Source organism: Athene noctua, chromosome 3 (assembly GCF_965140245.1).
Source record: "Athene noctua chromosome 3, bAthNoc1.hap1.1, whole genome shotgun sequence".
NCBI lineage: Eukaryota > Metazoa > Chordata > Aves > Strigiformes > Strigidae > Athene > Athene noctua.
Genome location: NC_134039.1, coordinates 25,751,312 through 25,772,444, shown reverse-complemented (window position 1 = coordinate 25,772,444; position 21,133 = coordinate 25,751,312). Strand labels below are relative to the sequence as shown.

Below are 21,133 nucleotides of genomic sequence, written 5' to 3'. Positions count from 1 at the left end.
TATTGCATATTGATTGCATGTACCTTCCAGTGGTGTTTTACAGAAATATACAGTACAGTATTTCAGTCATACTTCAGTAACATTGCAACTTCAATGCATCCAATGACACAAAAGAGCTTGAAGACTGTTAAGCTTTAATGGGGCCCATTTTAGCATAGTAGTCTTACTTTCTAAATACCTGGAAAGGATTTTACTTGATTTCATTATCAACAAGTTGTAATTTTCAAGGATTTTTTTGTTCTGGAGGCTTATTGAAGAACGTCGAGGTGATACTACATAAATCAGAAAAAATAATAGATTTTGGAGTGTTAAGACTGTCACTGTGTCCTTAACTCATTCTGTTGTACTTCGATGTTGACAAAGACTCAGAACAGGTCTAATATGACATCCAGCACTATATGATTTATGCTGCTTTACCTGGAGAATCTAGTATGGGATAATACCTAATACTCAGATTTTCAGAGATGCTCAACACCAAGTACCATAGCTGAAATGAAGATGAAAGTGGCAGCTGCTCAGCACAGCTGAAAATGGGGCCATGAATGTCAGCCCTAAAACTGCCTTGCATTGTGTTTATGGTTTAATATCAGCATCTCAAAGCTTCCTCTAAACAACATAATTTTAGTTTATTATTTCTGTTACAGTGGGGCAAGAAAAAACGTCATTAAGGATACATTTCATTTTTCATTTGAGCCTTCTGTCTCCCTCAGCTTCAGTCCACAAGTGAACTATTTTGGAAATCTGAGGGCGATATGCTTAGTCATTTTTAATGACTTACCTCACTTAGGTAAGAAGTGGTGTGCAAGAGAGATTCTCCTATTTTCTCCTGTTGTTGCTATATATTTTTTAAAAGCATCATTATGTTGATAGCAAGCAGCTGAAGAACAGCAGGATTCAAGGCCCAATTCATACTGAGTAGACAACTGTATTCACTCAGGCCTTTCAAGAAAACATTTATAGATGTATTCCATATGAAGATCTAGTCTTTAGTGCATGGTTCTTTGTGCAGAGTCTAGTGACAAACCTGACATGACCCAGACTTTTTCTTGCTTGCTTACAACCATTCATACAACAATTCAGTAGAATCTGAAGGTAGGACAGAATTTAGCCTTTCTGTACCTTCTCTGCACCAGTGCTGAAAGGCCACTGTGTATGGCTGTGACTAAGGAGCACTGCCTGATAATTTTCTGTGTTATTCATGGAGGACCAAAGGATCAAAGCTCAGCTTGGCTGTTAGAATGTGCAACTAGAATTATTTTAAGGTGTTAGGTGAACAAATGTAATGCTGAAAGAAGTGTGAGAACTCAGAAATAAAAACTATATGAAAACAGTTACATATATATGTATACATAGATGTATGTATATATGTATAACATATATGTATGTATAAATAAATTGTAGTTGTCTGTTTAGTGTTTATCTCCCATTCCTGTTGCTGTATAATAGAAGATGGGAGTTGGAGCTAGGACACTGTGTGAGAATGTCATGGAGGAGCAAAATGCAAGATTTGGGATAGGTGTCAATACAGGGAGGAAAGTATAAAGTTTCAAGTACAAGCATAGTGAAGAGAGGATGGAGTGTCTTTGTGTTAGAATCAGGAGGAAGGCCAACAGGGCAGATGTCATAATGGGAGTGTATTATAGGCCACCCACCCAGGACAGAGAGATGGATGAAATATTCTATAGGCACTTGGGAGAAATCTCATGATCACTTGCCCTTGTTCTTGTGGGAGACTTTAACTTCCCAGACATCTGCTGGAAATACAACACAGCAGAGCGGGACCAGTCTCGGAGATTCCTGGAATGTGTGGGAGATAACTTCCTGACACTGCTGGTGAGTGAAGCCATCAGAGGAGATGCCCTGCTGGATCTCCTCTTTGTGAACAGAGAAGGACTGGTGGATGATGTGGCGGTTGGAGGCTGACTAGTGATCATGAAATAATAGAGTTCTTTATTTTTAGGCCACAAGAGGGGGAAGCAGAACTGCCATCCTAGACTTGCAAAGGGCTGACTGACTTGTTTAGGCAACTGCTTGACAGAATCACTTGGGAGATGATCCTGAAGGGTATAGGGGTCTAGGAAAGCTGGACGCTCTTTAAGAAGGAAGTGTTAATGGCTCAGGAGCAGGCAGTCCCCAGGTGCTGTAAGAGAAGCTGGTGCCAGAGAAGACCACCCTGGCTGAACAGGGAACTTTGGCTGCAACTCAGGGAGAAAAGGAGAGTTTACGGCCTTTGGAAGAAGTGGCTAGCCACTCAGAATGATTACAAAGATGCTGTGAGGCTATGCAGGGTAGAAATCAGGAGGTCTAAAGCCCAGCTAGAAATTAGTCTGGTTTCAGCAGTCAAGGATAACAAGAAATGTTTCTATAAGTAAGTGAGCAGCAAAAGAAAGACCAGAGAGAGCCTCCATCTCCTGCTAGGCACAGGAGGAAACATGGTAACAAGTGATGAGGAAAAGGCTGAGGTGCTTAATGCCTTCATTAATTCCTTCTTTGCCTCAGTCTTTAATAGCAAAACTAGTTGTATTGAGGGAATCCAGCCTCCTCAGCCAGGAGACAGAGACTGGGAGAACGACCTCCCAGCATTCCAGGAGGAGACAGTCAGTGACCTACTGCATCACACAGACACACACAAGTCTATGGGACTGGATGGGATACACCCGAGGGTGCTGAAGGAGCTGGCTGGGGTGATCGCCAGGCCACTTTCTATCATTTACCAGCAGTCCTGGCAGACCAGGGAGGTCCCGACTGATTGGAAATTGGCCAATGTGACACCCATCTATAAAAAGGGTCGGAAGGATGATCTGGGAAATTACCGGCCTGTCAGCTTGACTTCGGTGCCCGGGAAGCTGATGGAGCAGCTCATCCTGAGTACCATCACACAACACATGAGGGACAGCCAGATGCTCAGGCCCAGTCAGCATGGGTTTATGAAAGGCAGGTCCTGCTTGACAAACCTGATCTCCTACGACAGGGTGACCTGCTTATTGGATGAGAGAAAGGCTGTGGATGTAATTTACCTTGACTTTAGCAAGGCTTTTGACATCGTTTCCCACAGCATTCTCCTGGCGAAACTGGCTGCTCATGGCTTGGATGGTAAAAAACTGTCTGGATGGCTGGGCCCAAAGACTTGTGATGGAGTTAAATCCAGTTGGAGGCCGGTCACGAGAGGTGTCCTCCAGGGCTCAGTTTTGGGGCCACTCCTGTTTAACATCTTTATTGTTGATCTAGACGAGGGGATTGAGTGCACCCTTGGTAAGTTTGCAGGTGACACCCAGTTGGGTGGGAGTGTTGATCTGCTCGAGGTTAGGGAGGCTCTGCAGAGAGACCTGGACAGGCTGGAGCCATGGGCTGAGCCCAGATGTAGGAGTTTCAATAAGGCCAAATGCTGGGGTCTGCCCTTGGGCCACAACAACCCCCAGCAGTGCTACAGGCTTGGGGAGGAGTGGCTGGAGAGCTGCCAGTCAGAGAGGGCCCTGGGGGTGTTGATTGACAGCTGGCTGAACAGGAGCCAGCAGTGTGCCCAGGTGGCCAAGAAGGTCAACGGCATCCTGGCTTGTGTCAGCAATAGCGTGGCCAGCAGGGACAGGAAAGGGATCTTACCCCTGTCCTCGGCACTGGTGAGGCCGCCCCTCGATTCCTGTGTTCAGTTTTGCGCCCCTCACTACAAAAAGGACATTGAATGACTCGAGCGTGTCCAGAGAAGGGCAACGGAGCTGGTGCAGGGTCTGGAGCACAGGTCGTACGGGGAGCGGCTGAGGGAACTAGGGGTGTTTAGTCTGGAGAAGAGGAGGCTGAGGGGAGACCTCATCGCCCTCTACAGCTACCTGAAAGGAAGCCGCAGAGAGCTGGGGATGGTTCTCTTTAACCAAGTAACAAGTGATAGGACAAGGAATGGCCTCAAGTTGTACCAGGGAAGGTTTACTGGATATTAATACATTTTGTAATTACCTCTGTTGAGCATTGTTTTAACAGAAAGCCATGGTTTAGCCTGGATATTAGGAAGTAGTTCTTTACAGAATGGGTTGTTGGGCGTTGGAAGGGGTTGTCCGGAGCAGTGGTGGAGTTCCCCATTCATGGAGGTGTCTGGTTTACATAGCACTGAGGGATATGGTGTAGTTGAGAACTGTCACTGTTAGGTTAATGGTTAGACTAAGTGATCTTCAAGGTCTTTTCCAACCCAGATGATTCTGTGATTCTGATTTTGTGAAAGCAAGCTCTCTAGATTTCTGAGGGTAACTGGCTGAATACTAAAATGAAGACAGGAGAGTAAATCTTTGGTCATTCCTGTGTTAGCACCTCCAGTCATGACATAGGGAAAATATTTTCAGCAATTTTAGGAATATCTAAATGGATTCGTCTTTTCTTCAGGTTCATGATGTGGAGAGGAGCTCCCTTTTTTTGCATAAAGGGTTATAAATGATACAGCATTAATAAAACCTTATAAACTTAATAAAAGCTCTTCACAATAGTTGTTTATGTAATGTTAGATGTATGGTGATGTAATATTGAAAAGTTTTACTGGAATTCATTCAGCTTGCCCTATGCAATTCAGATCTGGCTCTTCCACAATGGTAATGTTATATTCAAGCCAAGAAAATTACTGTACTTGTCTGTAAAATGTATACATGCTATTGCTTAAGAACTAAATTATAGCTAATAATTTCACTTCAGCGTGTTCGACACTGATGGCATATCCTGTGTCGAGGAATAGGATAAATATAGAGGTAAAGTTGTTTCATTATATAAGTCAAATCTTAAAAGGTTTCATGTGCAGTCAATGTGTGGGTTTATGTGTGTTTGTTTATATGCCTACATAATCCTTCATCTTCTAGTCTACGTATTTCCCTTGTCAAAAGTAAAATCATGTTAAACACTTCTCGTACGCTTATTATATAGTTTCTTTCATCCAGCCTTCTCATGCTACTTTAGTATGCCTCATAATCCTTGTATGACATAGAAAATCCATATTATTAGTAGTTAAACAGAATCACAAGGTAATTAAACTTTTCTATATTGGCATTGCCATTCCTGTTTCAAAGATGTGTTTATTCTGAATTCGCTATCTTCCTGTAAAATTTCAGTAGACATGAAAGCACGTTAGTTTCTATCTCAATATATCTGCTCAAGGTCAGTCCTGGAAGTGGTTGCATGTGTATGTGTGTGGGTGATGTAACTTGCTGTGCTTAGGTTAGTAACTGTCTGTGCTTTCTTCATCATTCTTTTTGGGTTTGGTTATTTGAGATTCCTCTCTTGAGTTAACAGGCTTGATTGCAGGATGCACTTTTTAAACTGAGGATATAGCCAGTTAAAGTCAGTCAGAATTTGACTTTGTAATTCTTATACTCTTGTTCTCATACTGCTTCTAAATACTCCACTGTCCCTTTGCAAGGTGGATACATAATGCAGAACTGAATCAAACCCTCTCCCCAAGTTCTGAAATGTCTAAAAGCTATCAAGATAGTATTTGACTTCTTTTCTTTTCCAGCTTAACCCACACTATCCAGAAGGTAATAATGAAGGAAAAGCTTTGGTAAGTGGAATTTATATGTTGCACATAATCTGGAAAATACTGTATCCTTAACCCAGTACAGCCCAACATATGAAAGACATTCATAGCTTTCCTTTTATTTACATGTTACAGCTGCTGGGGTTGTTTTCCATAGCCTGTGTAAGCTAGGGTGCAACTCAGAACTGGCGTTACAGAAAAGTTCTCTCTGGTGTCAGGCAAACGATGGGAAACTTACTTAAATTGGCATTAGCTGGAAGCTGTTCTGCTGGCTGCAGATATGAAATATATTAATTCTTCTCAAATCAGATGTATTACTTCATGGCAAAACCCACTACCCTCTTTAGCAAGAAATCGAGGGACAAGCAAGTCTGGTTACTTATGTGCCAGTACCAATTCAGAGGCTCTGCTAGTGGAGACAAGCCCCCTTGGGGCATGTTTGTCAGTCAAGTGTAGCTCTAAATCTAAGCACATGCTGGGACTCTTTTTATTGCCTATATTGAATACATGCAAGCAGGTATTCAGGCACAGGCTTAGTCTGAGGCCTGCCACGCTTCAGGCAACTCTACCATGACATCTTCGCAAGGATCTAAGTTGTCCTTGCTGCAGTGTGGATGGGTTGGATAAAGGCCTTATGCCCTTTGCTTAGAATGCAACAGCCTTTGCCTTGTACAATATCAAGGGCATGCGAGCTAATTCTAACTAGCGAGCCAAGGGCAGATATGTTGTCATTTTTAACATTTGAAGGAAGTGGAGTTAAAACCCTGCGGGAATCTTACTGTTAGAGAGAGGCAACAACCTAATCATTCCTCCATCAGATTCTGAGATTGCCATGAAAATGCCAAGATTATCTTTGAAAAGATTCAGTTTTATTTCTTTCTATTTGCCTTCTGGCTTTTGTTCTTTTAGAGGACACATTTTCAAGTTTTTCTCTGCGTGGGGAAGAATTTTTTATTCTTCGAGAAATGAAACCCAAGATTCTTACATAATCAGTGCCTTCAGGACTGCAATTTCAATAAAAATGGTGACTTTTGTAGGAGGTGGCAACATCAGTTTTCCATCTTTCCTGGTATTTGGTATTAATGGTAATATAGCAATAACAGCTAAGCTGTCCAGAGAAATGAGAATTCTCTTTCATGAAAATAGGGATGTTTCACCAGTTGTTTCTCTTTTGTACTGGAAGCCCGTAGAGCTTTTGAATGGAAATCGAGATAAGTTCTGGAATACCCCAGTGAGTAGGGTGCTTGCTTGAAAATGCTTGGGTTCATGCCCTTGCTCTGTGAACAGTAGAGCTCGTCTCGTAGACAAGCATCTGCATTAACATTGTAGTTCACATCATGACAGCACTTCTGAATCAAATCTCCAGATTGTTCCCTATTTAAGACACTCCAGTTCACTTTGCAGAGCAATATCAGAGCATGTGATCTTATATTCTGTTGGATGGAAGTAAAAAGGTACACACACCCCTGGAATGTATCTATTGTGCTCAAACCTTTCAGCCCAGAAAACCAGACTAGAACTAGTCTGATGTAAGACCTGTGAAAACATACAGGGTAGATGCTAGGTCCTTGTCTCCAAGGATCCAATCTTATTGTACTACACTGTACTAATTTAGGTATAGTAGGGTTTCCAGTTGTAGCTATTCCAATTCATCTAAATAATTAAATATTCTCTGGGCTGGGTAATGAAGAAGGAGGAAGAGTAATCTGAACACGAATGTTAAAGGTGACTTCTGTAACAGTCTGGCTTAGTCCTCCTGGGAACTGGTTTCAGCTGAAAACCCAGACCAGATAAATCAGATTAGACATATACTTCCAATAAAAATTTAATCAAAACTGATTGATGATCAAAACTGATGCTTTTGTGGAAATTTTAGTTCACGCAGTCAGCACTTCCTTGTGAAAAATGTTCTGTGAAAGAACTCTTAACAATGTTTGGTAATACCTCCATGTAAATCCAAGTTTACAGGCACTTTTAGGATGGTAGAAATCCCTCTGGATCCTTCACCCCTTCATAGTCTTGCTGGAAATAGCATGAGTCAGCAGTGGCTATTTTAAGCCTTCAGCAACCGAGCAAAAAAGCTTCATTCACATTCCTGTGCAGGAGTTTCTTTTATGTTAGAGTGATGCAGTGTTTTGAATTATCCTTCAAAAGTAAAAGATAATATTTGGAGTTCTTTAAGGGCCAGTTATGTCAGTCTTGTATCCAATATGCACATAACCTAGAGCACGCATGATTTCTTTGTTCCATGGTTTTCATCTAGTGTTTCTTATCTCCTTTTTAATCTTTTGAAGCAATTAATTTTGAAATACTGCCCGTAAGGTAAATCTGCTCTAGAGGGGGAGGTAAAAGTAGACCTACCAACAAAATTTGAAGTCTGAGTAGCAGGGAAATGGGAGATGCATACTTGAATCCTTTCAACTGAAAGAAGAAACTGAGCCTGCAGCCTGTGTTTTTCTTTTCTCTGTTACTCTGTTGGATAAAAGGGTACCAGCTCCTTCTCTGTTGTCTGGGTTTTAAAGTTGGCACAGCCATCTGTGCATTTCATGCCAACACTTAACTCCTAAATATGGGCTTCTTGTGCATGTTCACTGCCTGGTTTACAAGTCCTGATCACAGTTGCTTAGGCAACTGAATTTTAGGAAGCAGCAGTGGAGGATTTTCTGTGCTGCAGTAGGGGACATAGGCACCTAGGTTCTGCCTGAATGCATCTTTTTTATCTTTTCTGCCTTGCCTTAAATGACTCAGAATTCTGAAAGGGTTTGGCTGTAGAGAACATAAATATTACTGGAAGTCACTAGGACTTTTGTACCCAAGCATTAAAGCTACATTTGGACTGTGGTTCATTGCTTATTTATGGGCTGCTGCTTGAGAATTCAGCCAAATTGTCTTGTGAAACACTGCTTTTATTTCTGGCAAAATTTGGCCTTACAATGAGTTGATTAATATTATACATATTTTGCTCACATCAAAACTCCAGCATTTTTTTTTTCAAATGGGAAGACCTTTCTGTGATTTGAAGGCCTTACCAAAAAAAGGCTTCTTCATCTTTTGAAATCTAGGAGATTGTAGAGTATGCATCAAAATGCAGTGCTCTGTTACAGATCCCATTGTGACATAAAATATATCAATTTTTTATTTAAAGTAGCCTGTTATTTCTAATCACAGAAATGTACAGCATCCAGAAGAATTCTGTGAACATTGGGGAAAAGTCAAGAACAGCTGGAAACCTGGCATTTGTTAGCGCTTTTGTATTAAAAGCTGTCTTTGGATAGGTACCTTAGCTCCATCTGTCTGCATTTGCATGAGAGAGTGTTAGTCCTAACCAGTTCCAAACTGGCTTTTATTGTTGAGAATTTCTTAGGATTGAGACTGGTATGCATTTACTTTTCTTGTAAAGAAGTTGGACAGATCTACCATGGATTTCTAGGTGCAATTTGATGTCTCTGCTTTGGCTTCTGTTTATCTAAATTTATGAATCCCAAACAACTCTGCAGTTCAAAGTTTTCTTTCTTGCTTCCAGCCCAGGTGATTTTTTTTTTCTGATAAACACTGTAAATTATTTTATTTTTTTATTTTACTTTCCAGCAACTAAATTTGTTTATTAAAAATTTTATTATGTGGGACACGGGTGATGCAGTTTAAGCAAGTAGAATAGGCTTGGGGGATTTATTGTTTTTTTAAAGGCTTGGTTAGGAATTAATTTGGCAATAAACAATCTGAAAAACATTTTTAAAAAAGAAAAAAAGAAAAGAAAAATCATCAGGTTTAAAATGGCAGTGTCTCTGCTTATATAAAGCCAGCAGTCAGACCACTTGAGAGGCTTGGGGGAAGAAGGGGAGACACGGATGCTGGCACATTATTATTATTCTGCTGCTGCACACAGGTCTGAATCAGCTCTGAAAACTCATACATTGTTTCTTACAGAATGTCTCTGGCTCCTAACAACAGAATTGCAACGTGATGTCTCTGCTAAAAATGCGATGACTCACAAATGAGTCAACAGTGAAGGTGTTATAGGAGGCTAACTGCTATGCTGTCTGCCAGGGCTTCGTAACATGCAGGAGCAAGGCTGGCCATTAATTTACTCGACTTTCTTTTCATATAGAATTTTTAAATCACCTAACCTATGGAGTTCTGCTCACATTACTACTCTCTGGAAATGTTGGTTTTGTAAGAGCTTCCTAAACTGGGTTAACATTGAGATACCACTTTGTACTGGATTTAACAGGCATTTTCTGGCTGCTATTAAGTTTAATTTCTGCTGAAATCTGTAGTGCAGCTTAATGTATTCATTCCAGAGCAGAGCATTATCCTTGACTGTCTCTATGCCACAAAAGGTGTCTTTACCAATTGGAATTGTAGATTAGGTTTCTAAAAGAAAAGGTATTTCAGGTCTGTCATGTTTTTGTATTGCTTTTTGCAGTCGAAAGGAAGGCCCCTCCATAACCAAAACTCCATATAAATCTCCTGATTTAAGTTTGATAACCAGTTGAGGTCACAATTACGAGCAAATTATATTAAGAGATGTGAGGAAGGGTTATCTGCTGGGCTGAAAGTCTCAAGAAAGACAAATCTGATTGTACCTGAGTATTTTGTCTCATTACAATATGGGATTTGTCTACAGTTAAATCTGCCCTTCAAATTGCAAACACCATATTATGTCTGTGTTGGATTTTTCCTAAGCTGCTTTTTAAATCAGTGTGATGCACTGCAGATCAGTGACATTACCAGAAGTTACGCATCTTCTTGTGAGCCTGGATCAGTATTTCCACTCCTCACCAAAATGACTTTGTTTTAACTAACTAGAAGTCCTTTTCTGAACTCTCAGCCTTTGTTTTTCTAGATGAGTCCCTCCTGTAAGAGTGCCCTGGACACTGGCTGTGTGGTAGGGGTGTGTTCTGTTCCCCCATCCTAGCAAAGTCCCTTTGTGCATGTGAGTAGTGTGCTTTGCTTTACTGCTGCAAAGTAAGACTGGCAGCGGAGGGCCTCACAGCTCTAGTCAGGTGGACGCTTAGGTTTTGTTAGGCAGAGTGGGATTACTCTGCTCTTTGTACCACCTGTTTTTTTTTTGGTCTGGGTCGTTCTTCTGGAAGGTGTCCAACTTTTGCCAGACAGAAGAGTAGCTGAATGTGCATTTCCTTCACCTTGCAAGCAATATAACCTGTGCACGATGGAGTGAGATGATTCCACCTTCTTCATATCTGTTTTGATTTGTAATTCACCTGCTACTTTTTTTCTTTTTTTAAAGAAATCCTGGGAGTGCTTTCCTTGGCTGTCACTGACCACATCACCAACATCTCTGAAACTGTTCACTGGCTTCCTCTTCATACTGCTTTAAGTTGAATGTTCTTCTTTCTGCATTTGAGTCCCTTTACAGTTCTTTTCCTCCCTTCTTTTCACTAAATCCAGTTTTGCTAGCTGCATCTGCTCATATGCCAGTTTCTTACCTGAGCAAATGTCATCTTGTTTTCATCTGCTTAGGAATGCAGTGCTTCTCCTGAGCTGATCATATTGTCTAATTAATTTGAAATAGTCTAATACTTTAACTTCTTTTCATATCCTCAGACTCATCTGCTGATTCAATAATGGCTTAGTTAAGTGCAGATTCTGATGACTGCTTACTATATTTAATAAATCATAAGAAACTGTCCAAGTGTGTGTACATTCTCTTTCTCACACAGAGGCATGCACTCAGTCATAAACATAAATCCATGTATGTTCATGTGTAATTACAGTGTTCTCTCTCATGCATTCCGTGGATCTAAGTTGTTTTCAGAGCTGTCAAGTTGAGGGTCACTTCTTGTTACATATTTTTTTCCATGACTGATGCTTAACACCCATAATCCAGGTTGGGTTGTAAGGTGTGTCTGAGATGCTGAAATAACATTATAAGGAAAGTTCTCAGGTTTGTGCTGGAGTCCAGTATGAAACTACTGTACAGGTCTTGTGAAGGTCTGATTTTGCTCAACTAAGCTTTGCATTGCAGTTAGTAGTATTACAGACACTGACTTGCCCTCTGTTTAAGTGGACTTTCTTTTTAGACTGAATACCAGCTCTTGCTCATATGCCAGGTCTGATTTGACAGCTGCTAAGCCTGATAGGCAGGATTTAGTCTTGATGAGCCATCTCCATTGCTCAACTGCATCTACACATTTAGTGAGTGGAGAGAGTCAGCCTCAAACTGCAGGATTATCTTCTCCACAAAGTTAATGGTTAGTGTGGACTACTACAGCACAGGAGCGCTGCCTTTGACCTTGTCTCCTGTCATAGAAACCTGCACTTGTGCATAATGATCTATTGGGGATGGTCAGACATTATATCATGAGTGAGTATAAAAAACCTTTATAATCCAGAGTAGAATATGGTTTCATATGTGCTTTCCCAGAGCCCCAGGGTAAAAAATGCATAACACTATGAAGTATTCTGCTTTTTTGTATACTACTATTTTCAGTTTGGAAATTATAGTAGAGTGGGTAGTTTCTGGGAAGCCCTAGCTAGATTTGAATGTAAGTTATGGGAAATATCAGAAAGTCTGGATGCTGTTCTAAACTATCCTATGCTACTTACCGCTTTACAGACCTCTTGAATTTTAAACTGTTTTTCCAGTTTTCTATTTTGTTTGGAAATTTAGGAAGTAGATCTTCATTTGATGTTAGACTCTGAGTTACACATCTCAGGAGGATTCTCTTACAGTTTGCCTGCCTTTCCAGTTTGGGTATTATACTGAGCATGTAAAACAAAATATGTATGGAAATCAGAAAAAATTTTGCTGTTTTCTCAATCCCAGTTAAGTTTTCAGTGTGATTTTGTTTAATATTTTTGGGGCGTAGGATATGGTAGGATGTGAGGACTGCCAGATGAGTTTACTCTTCTGCCTTTTGCCTCAGCAAGCCTTCCTCTCAAAAACTAGTGACAATATGCTAATGACTAGATGAGCCTAAGAAAAACTTCCGGGAGGGTTTCTTCATGTTTTTTTCCTACTGCCTCTGTCATTGATAGAAGTAATGGGATGGAAAGCTGGCATTTTTTAGGCTTGATAATGAAAAAAATGGATATTTTAAAAGGATTCAAAGAGTGCCTTGGAATGAGATCATAACTAGCTATTTCTTACACTGTTTCACTCCTCCTTGTTTTTGTTGCTTTATCAGTTAGCAATATGAATAATCAAACCTTTGCCCTTGATTATCCCTTACAGGTTGGTTTTAATCAAGGTATTAATGCAAAGTGAGTACAGCCTAGCCTCTTTACATTGCTTTGTACACCTCTTCCCTAGTGATGCATTATAAATCATTATAATAGTATTTCAGGTTTTCAGTGTTTGATTTTTCTCTTTTGTCTTTCTTCATTCCTTTTTTTCTCTCCCTCTGTGATGTATTTTGTGTATGTGAAGGGCCCTGGGCTGCTAGTCTCTTAAGTGGTTATTAGTCTTTTGTAATATGTGTAACTCAGTGTCCCAGAGGAGCAGCTTTTACTTATGCCAGTAATTCTGTTGGTTGCTGTGTGGTTATGGGTACAGACTCTGAATTACTCCTTCAAGCAAAGGTATGTGCTTAGAAAAGGTAGCATTTGCAGTATGTGAAGACAAAGGTATGTAGGTAACTAAAGATAAAGATGGCTGCTTAGTGGTGCTGGGTCACAAAATTCCCACAGACTTTCAGTGGATGGTGGGAGGAAGATTGCCATTGTAGATTTGCATGCCTCTTCTGAGGCACCAACACAACTTTAAATCTGTCACTTGAAAGTTTGGCTCCTTGAAGGGAAAAAACTCCAGTTGCAGTGGGCAAACTCAGACCTATGTTGGATCCAGCCTCCAGTGTGTTGTCAGCCTGTGCTAATCTAGTTTTGCAATCTAGCTTTGTTTGTCTCTCTTCCAATGACAAGTTGATGTTAGTGGAGTAGATATTCTGGCTCTTGCTGTTTGGAAAGTGTGCTGCTGTGATTCTGACCATATGAGAGGAAAAAATTAACAAATAAAACAGCAGTGGATTTAGGCAAATTACTTACTTTTTAAATCCTCTCCCCCCTTGAAAAAATCAAATTTTCATTAGTTCTCTTCTTTTAACTTTGGCCCTTTCCAAACCAACACTGTGTAGTTACATCTGTTGGGAGTGAAGGGTCTGCAATTACCGCAGGTTTTTTGAAGTTGTAGGGTGTCAAGTAGTAATGTATACAGTACCACAGTCTCTCTGTAGCTTGTGACCTGCTGTTGTTATAATGACTGTCTGAGGCCCCATGTGCCTGGTGCAAAGTGCATCCTTTGTGTTACACACTCCAAAGTGAGTCATGGTACATTCTTACTAGACTGTAAAAAAAAAAGTACAATTCAGATGTATTACTTGTCTGCCAGGTAATTGGAGAATTTATAATGGGCCCTGATGCAAGCAAATAATCCTTGTTGCCTAATCAGCAGAGAGATGGCGACCTTCCTGCTTCAAAGAAGAAACGCCAAGCAGGGGAGAAGATTATGTATACTTTGGTCTCTGTGCCACATGGAAATGACATCGCATCTCTCTTTGAACTGGATGCCACCACTCTTCAGAGAGCTGATTGCCTGGTTCCAAGGTATAAAAAAATAAAAAAAAGGCAAAATAAATAAAAAGCAAATAGTGCTGCATTGACAGAGTTTCTTCCTAGAATTATGCTGGTGTGTAAAGCAGAAAAAAATCAAACATGAGCAAGTACTATCCTTCATTTAAAATTTGAGTAGTGTTCATGGATAAACAAGGGATGTATAAAACATGATACTGCTGCTGTGACTGAGTAAAATAATTATAAGGATAAAACAAGTGACACTTAAAGAGAGTCTGAGAAGAGGAAAAATTATGGGCTTAATATTGCACATATATATGAGGACAGAATTGAGCTTTTGTGCACTGTTTGCAAAAACTGTACTGCTAATAGATCTAACTGAATTGTTCCCAACAAAATAATGTGTATGGTGAACTGAACTTCTGTTTCCCTGACAGATCATGATCCCACTGAACACATTTGTTATTCAAATGTATTCTGCAAATGGCTTCTGGGTTTTAATTGTGAATATTTGAAATTTCAACTGTGTTGCTTAGCCAAGATTGGCTAGATAAGTCATACGGGGTTGGTTGTGACTGAATGGGCATGTAGACACTTCGGGCTAGTTGTGAGTGTGGATTTTAAAGCTGGTTACCTGAAATACCAACATATGTAGCTTTAACGTGTATTTGCTATGTTAAGTTTTGCCAGATAATTTGCTTACTTGAATACTCAAAGGTCCGTCAGCATGAAAGAGAGTGAAGACCACAGTGAATATATTTAAAATGTATAATTCAGAGTAAAAATTGTAATTGATTTCTCAGCTCTGCTTTCTGATAATACCACAGGTTATCATATGGAAAGAATTTAGAAGTATCTCATGTCTGCTCTTTGTTCACTTGATTTTCAGTTGAGAACTGGTACTGTAAATGCTTGCTCCCTGGCACAAGGGTTTGCAGATCATAATGGTGAAGCTGTGAAACCATGGTCAGTTTTACCTTCTGGCTTTTGTGCTGTGACAACTTGAAGGGGTTCATTACTCTGCAGAAAAAAAAAAGAATTGGTTTTATTCATTATATGTATTTCTATTCAGATGGGATTTTATACATCTTCCTTTTAAATTTTTTTCTTTAAGGAATATTTTATTCCTAGACTTAAAATCAGCATTCTGTAATAAAAACATAATCCCAAGATGCTCTTTGTTCTTCTTGCAGCTCTGTTTTGGGTGAGAAAGGAGACAAGGGAAAAGGGTACTGCAGTATCTTTTAGGTCTCCTTTACCTTTTTATTACAAGTGGCTGGTGTGACTCATGCCCTCAAGTCTCATGTCATGGTCATGTGTTGCATTTCATCCTGCCTTGCACACTTTAGCTCAGAAATGATCCATCTAACCAGTTGTTTGCTTTGTTCTCCTTTAGGAATTCATATGTCCGACTGAGGCATTTATGCACTAACACTTGGGTCACTAGTACCAGCATTCCAATAGATACTGATGAAGAGAGGCCTGTGATGTTAAAGGTAAACACAGATATATCTTGGGGTTGAAATCCCAGACTCATTCCTGAAGTTCTCTACTGGTGATCTCACTTCTAACATATAAAATATGCATAATAATTAGAATAAAGGTAAGAGGATCACTTACCCACATAAACCAAAAACTCTTGCAGATTGGGACATGCCAAACAAAAGAGGACAAGGAAGCTTTTGCCATTGTATCAGTTCCTCTGTCTGAGGTCAGAGACTTGGACTTTGCCAATGATGCAAACAAGGTTCTAGCATCAACTGTTAAAAAGCTGGAGAATGGAACACTAACACAGAATGAAAGGAGGTTAGTAAGTTGGATTTTTTTCTTCCTCCTAAATTGGTGTTTGGTTGCTCATGACATCACAGTAATGGGTAAGTTAGTAACATCTGTGTGGACTAGAGGCAATTAGGACAGGACACTTAAGTGCTTAGAGTGGATTAGATTCCATCTCTGTCAGAGCATCCTTGCTGCACCTCAGGTTGGTCTATGTACCTCATGTGTAAAATGGGGTTAAACAGCACTTCCCCAGCTCACTGGCCATATGAATGGGTAGCTCCCTGGTCAGATGCAAAGTGTTTGTCTTCTTTCCTTTGATAAACCACTTCTGAGCTGTAATGTGGGGTTCTATTGCATTTGCTTCTCATGTACAAGAAAGCCATCTATACAGTGGGCAGCATGGCAGGACTCTTGATTTGTGTGGAGTTCACTGTACTTCACATTCATGCTGCAAGAGCAGTAGAAGGAGGTCTCAAAGTAACACAGAAGCTGTCCCAATAGTTCCTTTCCTATTTCTATCTTTCTTTTTTGCATTTTCTGGAGGTAGAAGGAATTACTACTGCCTCTGTCCTTTCTAGCACCTTCTTCTGCCAAATCTTCTTTTGTGTAGCAAAGAGTGAAACAAATACAGTCATTTTTCAATAGTTTCTTGGGTCAGTGGGGAAATAGTCTAGCAGCAGAATGTTTTTATTCCTCTATTGAGTCCATGTTGTGGTTTAAGCCCATAGGGCAACTAAGCAGCACAAAGCTGCTCACTCAATCACTCCTTCCCTCTCAGGGATGGGGAGGAGAAAACAAAGCAAAAGGCTTAGGTATCCAGACAAGGACAGGGAAGAATGACTTGTGAATTATGGTCACAGGCAAAAGACAGACTTGATTGGGGAAGAAAAAAGAACATCAATTTAATTTAAATACCACCACCACAACCACTTAATTTTCCAATCAGGGTAGGACAGTGAGAAGCATTAACACATCTTCAGAACACCTCCCCCCACTCCTCCCTTCTCAGGCTCTAAGCTCTGCTCCCAATTTCTCTACCTATTCCCCCACAGCAGCTCAGGGGAATGGGGGTTATGGTCAGTTCGTCATACATTGTCTCTGCCTCTCATTCCTCATCAGTGGGAGGACTCCTCACACGCTTCCCCTGCTCCAGCATGGGGTCCGTCTCATGGAAGACAGTTCTCCACAAACTTCTCTGATGTGAGTCTTTCCCATGGGCTACAGCATGGGTCCCACCCATGGGCTGCAGTCCTCCCAGCAACAAACTACTCCAGCGGGGGCTTCCCTCAGAGTCCCAGCCTTCTTCAGGCATAGCCCCCTGCTCCAGCATGGTGTCCTCCACAGGCTGCAGGTCAGCATCTGCTCTACTGGTGACCTCCATGGGCTGCAGGGGCACAGGCTGCCCTCTCTCCACAGACTGCAGGGGGGTCTTTGTTCCAGTGCACCTCCCCCATCCTCCTCTTTTCTTCCACTGACCTTGGTGTTTGCATAGGTATTTCCCTCACTCCTCCTCCTCCTCCCAGGTTCCCCTTCTTAAATACGTTATCACAGAGCATGGCCACCATCATTAATTGGCTTGGCCTTGGCCAGAGGTGGGTCTGACTTGGAGCCAGGGGAGCTTAATGAAGCTTCTCACAGGGACCACCACTGTAGCCTCTCCCCCGATACCAAACTCCTTGCCACACACACAAACCCAACATAGTCTATCATCTTGTTTCACAGATCCATGTCTGTGATAAAGTATAAAAATCTTTGCTAGGCTGCGTAAGAGTGTCTTTGTACTGTTCTTGGGCCTTGAGGCCAGCTGGTATAGATTTTGGATTTCTGAATACTCTGCATCAAGGTAGCATCCTGTATTTTTCTCCCTTTTTCTTTCTTGTTATTATTTAATGCCTTGGTAGACATCCCTGTTGATGGATTTAAGCCTCTGCTGAACCAAGGTCTGGAATCCTTAAATACATTTCAAATGTAACTTTGCAGTTACTAAGGTTCCATTGCACTAAATAAAGGATGTTCTAAACAGTGATTTTCTTTCTTAATGAATCCTAGCAAGTGTTGAATAACTGTATATAATAATGATTTGTCTATTCGTCCTAGGTTTGTAACCAAGTTACTGGAAGATCTCATTTTCTTTGTTGCTGATGTGCCTAATAATGGGCAGGAAGTTTTGGATGTGGTCATTACCAAGCCAAACCGGGAACGACAAAAATTAATGAGGGAGCAAAATATATTGGCTCAGGTATGTCCTACTGTATTAATAACTTGCTTGTATTTACAGATTGTAAGAGAGAGTGATTTGAGAAAACATTATTTTTAGGTGACTTGGCTTATGCCATGTTGGGTTTGTGTCTGACTGGATTGGATAGATATAACAGTATTTAGTCAAAGCCTTTGAATCAGATAGAAAACATGAGGGGCCATGTCTGATAACTGTTAGCTTTGTGTGATTCTGTTGACTTTTAAGACTTTTGATATTGACATTTGATAGCAGATTGTTGAAAAAATTTGAAGCAAGCTTGCAATATGGTCCCAGTCCTGCAAGTATTCTCCATATAGGAATATTTCTAACGCCCTTATGGATCCCTGACTTTGTTAGAGGGCCAACCTGCACGTAGATCAAAATTAATATTATCTTTAAGTAGCCTACTGGAATTAAAAGAAAAAAAGTGGAAAAGATGAAATTGGACAGCAGCCAGTATTGTCTTCCTTTTTCATTTTTAATTTATCCAGAATTAAGGCACTTAACTAACAGTGTTTAAAATTGGGGATAGCAGTAAAGAGAAAGCAATGTCAGTCAAGTTGGTGGGCAATTGAAGCTATATGCATAAAGCTGTAATGTCTGAGATTGTGCCCCCACTTGTATTTAGTCATATGTATTTCGTCATATCATCCCTTTTGCTGATCTTGTCAGAGAGCATTTCCATCGACTGCTACAAGTTAAGCAAAAATATGGGTTTGATTTTCATTCTCAGCGACTTTGATTTTAAACAGATATTTGGCATCCTTAAAGCTCCTTTTAAGGACAAAGGTGAAGGATCGATGTTGAGACTTGAAGACCTAGGTGACCAGAGATATGCCCCATACAAATACATGTTAAGATTATGTTACAGAGTCCTCAGACATTCCCAACAGGACTATAGGAAGAACCAGGTCAGTGGTGTTCAAGATAATTTTCATTCTCATTTCTATAATTATATATCCTGGGTTTGACATTGCTCTGCACTTAAAAGTGGGATTCTGTAGTAATGATAAAAGGACTGGATTTTGTGTAAGTTAGTAGTAAGAAACCACTGTCATATACTTCCTCATGCTGAGGAACAGTGGTTTTGTTTTATAGTTGTGTATATGAATTGAATGATCAGTAATGAATATCATAGGTTCACCTTGTACTTTGACAGGCTCAGACTGAGATTAGGGTCCATTGCTTCATTCATGAGCTTTCTGTTATTAAAACTATGCACTTGGACTCTGGTTTATAAAGTGGGAAGTCTGTAAACTAACTGTTTCTATCGTTCAGGTATTTGTAGAGGGATGGCAGTGAATCAGACCAGAGGTTACTCTATCAGGTAGTTTGATCTCCTACTGCTGGAGACTCCCCATGAGCAAGAAGTATTTCAGAACATGGTGTTGAGTGTTATGCATGTTGCAGCAGGGAAAAGCTGCACTAACTTTATAGGACTAAAGGGAATAGAGATAAAAGACTTAACTGCTATGTGTGGCTTTTTGTTTTCTTTGTAATGTTTTACAGAAATATTTCTGTCTTGGGGGAGAGAGAAAGGGAGGAGGGAAAACTCAGGAAAGAAAGCTTCTTAAATGTTCTAAAAACCTTTTGTTTTTTCCTCTTAAAAAAAATTGGTTGCCATTTCTTTAATTTTGCGTATATTATCATGGATTCATTTATTTGGCTTATGAAAGAATAAGAATTACTCATCCCTAATAATGAATCTGTTTCTTGGGGTACGTATTTCAGGTGTTCAGATGTTACTTTGTTCAGGTTAGTACAGAGAGGTAAGTTTTGAGGGTTATTTTGATTGCTAATTGAGCTGGATGCTTCTGGTTCTAAAAGAAAAACATTACTGCTTAACAGGTCATCAAGGGAATTTTCATTTTTTCAGGAATATATTGCTAAGAACTTCTGCATCATGCAGTCCCAGATTGGTTATGATATTCTGGCAGAAGACACCATCACAGCTTTGTTGCACAACAACAGAAAACTGCTAGAGAAACACATCACGGCTAAAGAAATAGAGACCTTTGTTAATTTACTAAGGAGAAATCGAGAACCAAGGTTTGAAGTGGTCCACGCAATATTAGTTTTCTGTATTTAGAGGCTTTTATATTTGCAGTAGTTGTGAATCTGCCTGATGTTTGTTGTTTTGTTGTCTCTCTCTCTCCCAGATTAATTTTTTTTTTGTCCTGGCAGAAAAAAACCCACATGTACAGCATCATGCTAGAAAATATCAGAACTACCTGTAATTCTTGGGATTTGACCATATCTGCAGTTCAGAACTAGAGTTCACTGAAAAGTGAATTTGTACTTCACAGGACAATTTTGGAAATTTGGTTTTAGTTCCAATTGGGACAAAGAGAAACAGACATTTTAATTTCTCAGAACTCTGCAGTTTTTCTGTGAAACTGCCACTTGTGTTGATTCCCCTACTAATAATCTTGGTGCAGATTGCACAGATACCAGTTTTCCTGCAGGTTCTGATTCCAGGTCAGACCTGAAAGGGGCCTAGGGCAGCGAAGATCCCAGTGAACATATGTCTTAGACCAGATCTTCTTCCAGATGAAAAATTCTGGCCTTGAACTTCATTCAGCTGGAAATTATATTAGCTTTAGGTCAGAATATAAAGGAAATGGATTTTAATTTTTTTTTAAATGGGGTTTTTATGTGAAATTTCTTTCATTGGATTTTCAGTTGTAAAATTACTGAAGTGGTACAAATAAAAGCAATTAATGTACTTAAGTCCAAATAATGTCCTCTGTAATTGCAAATACCTTTTTTCTGTTAGTGCTGAAAGCTACTGCTCAAGGCCCTGGTGCTTCACTGCTTCAATTGTTCTCTATATGACTGTAGCCATTTTGTCTCACTCTGTAATCTCATTTCCTCTCCCATGCTAAACTGTGTTGGGTTTGGTCAGTACTAAGTGGAAACCCCATGAGATCAGGTCTTTCTTAGTGCTGAAGGGTCCTAGTGTTTGTTGACCGTCTCATGTCATGTTTTTGTGATGGAGGATGTCATACCTGCTTGCTATGTATTCATTGCTTTAAGGCTGAAGTCCAAGAGCCATAGATGTTTGAAAAAGTACACCT

General features: G+C 40.2%; 1 protein-coding gene across 4 annotated transcripts in view; it reads left to right on the top strand.

Annotated features, from left to right (window-relative positions):
- The window catches only part of ITPR2 (inositol 1,4,5-trisphosphate receptor type 2), a 287,303-nt gene that overhangs the window by 65,518 nt on the left and 200,652 nt on the right, over positions 1-21,133 (top strand). For 2 of the 4 annotated variants that reach the window (XM_074902358.1, XM_074902356.1), the window contains exons 10-16: positions 5,486-5,530; positions 13,920-14,071; positions 15,435-15,534; positions 15,684-15,844; positions 17,915-18,056; positions 18,809-18,967; positions 19,933-20,105. In XM_074902358.1, coding sequence (XP_074758459.1) covers positions 5,486-5,530; positions 13,920-14,071; positions 15,435-15,534; positions 15,684-15,844; positions 17,915-18,056; positions 18,809-18,967; positions 19,933-20,105 — 932 coding nt within the window. Of the gene's footprint in view, positions 1-5,485; positions 5,531-13,916; positions 14,072-15,434; positions 15,535-15,683; positions 15,845-17,914; positions 18,057-18,808; positions 18,968-19,932; positions 20,106-21,133 lie in introns of all 4 variants that reach the window. The other 2 variants (XM_074902357.1, XM_074902355.1) reach the window with 2 other exon arrangements.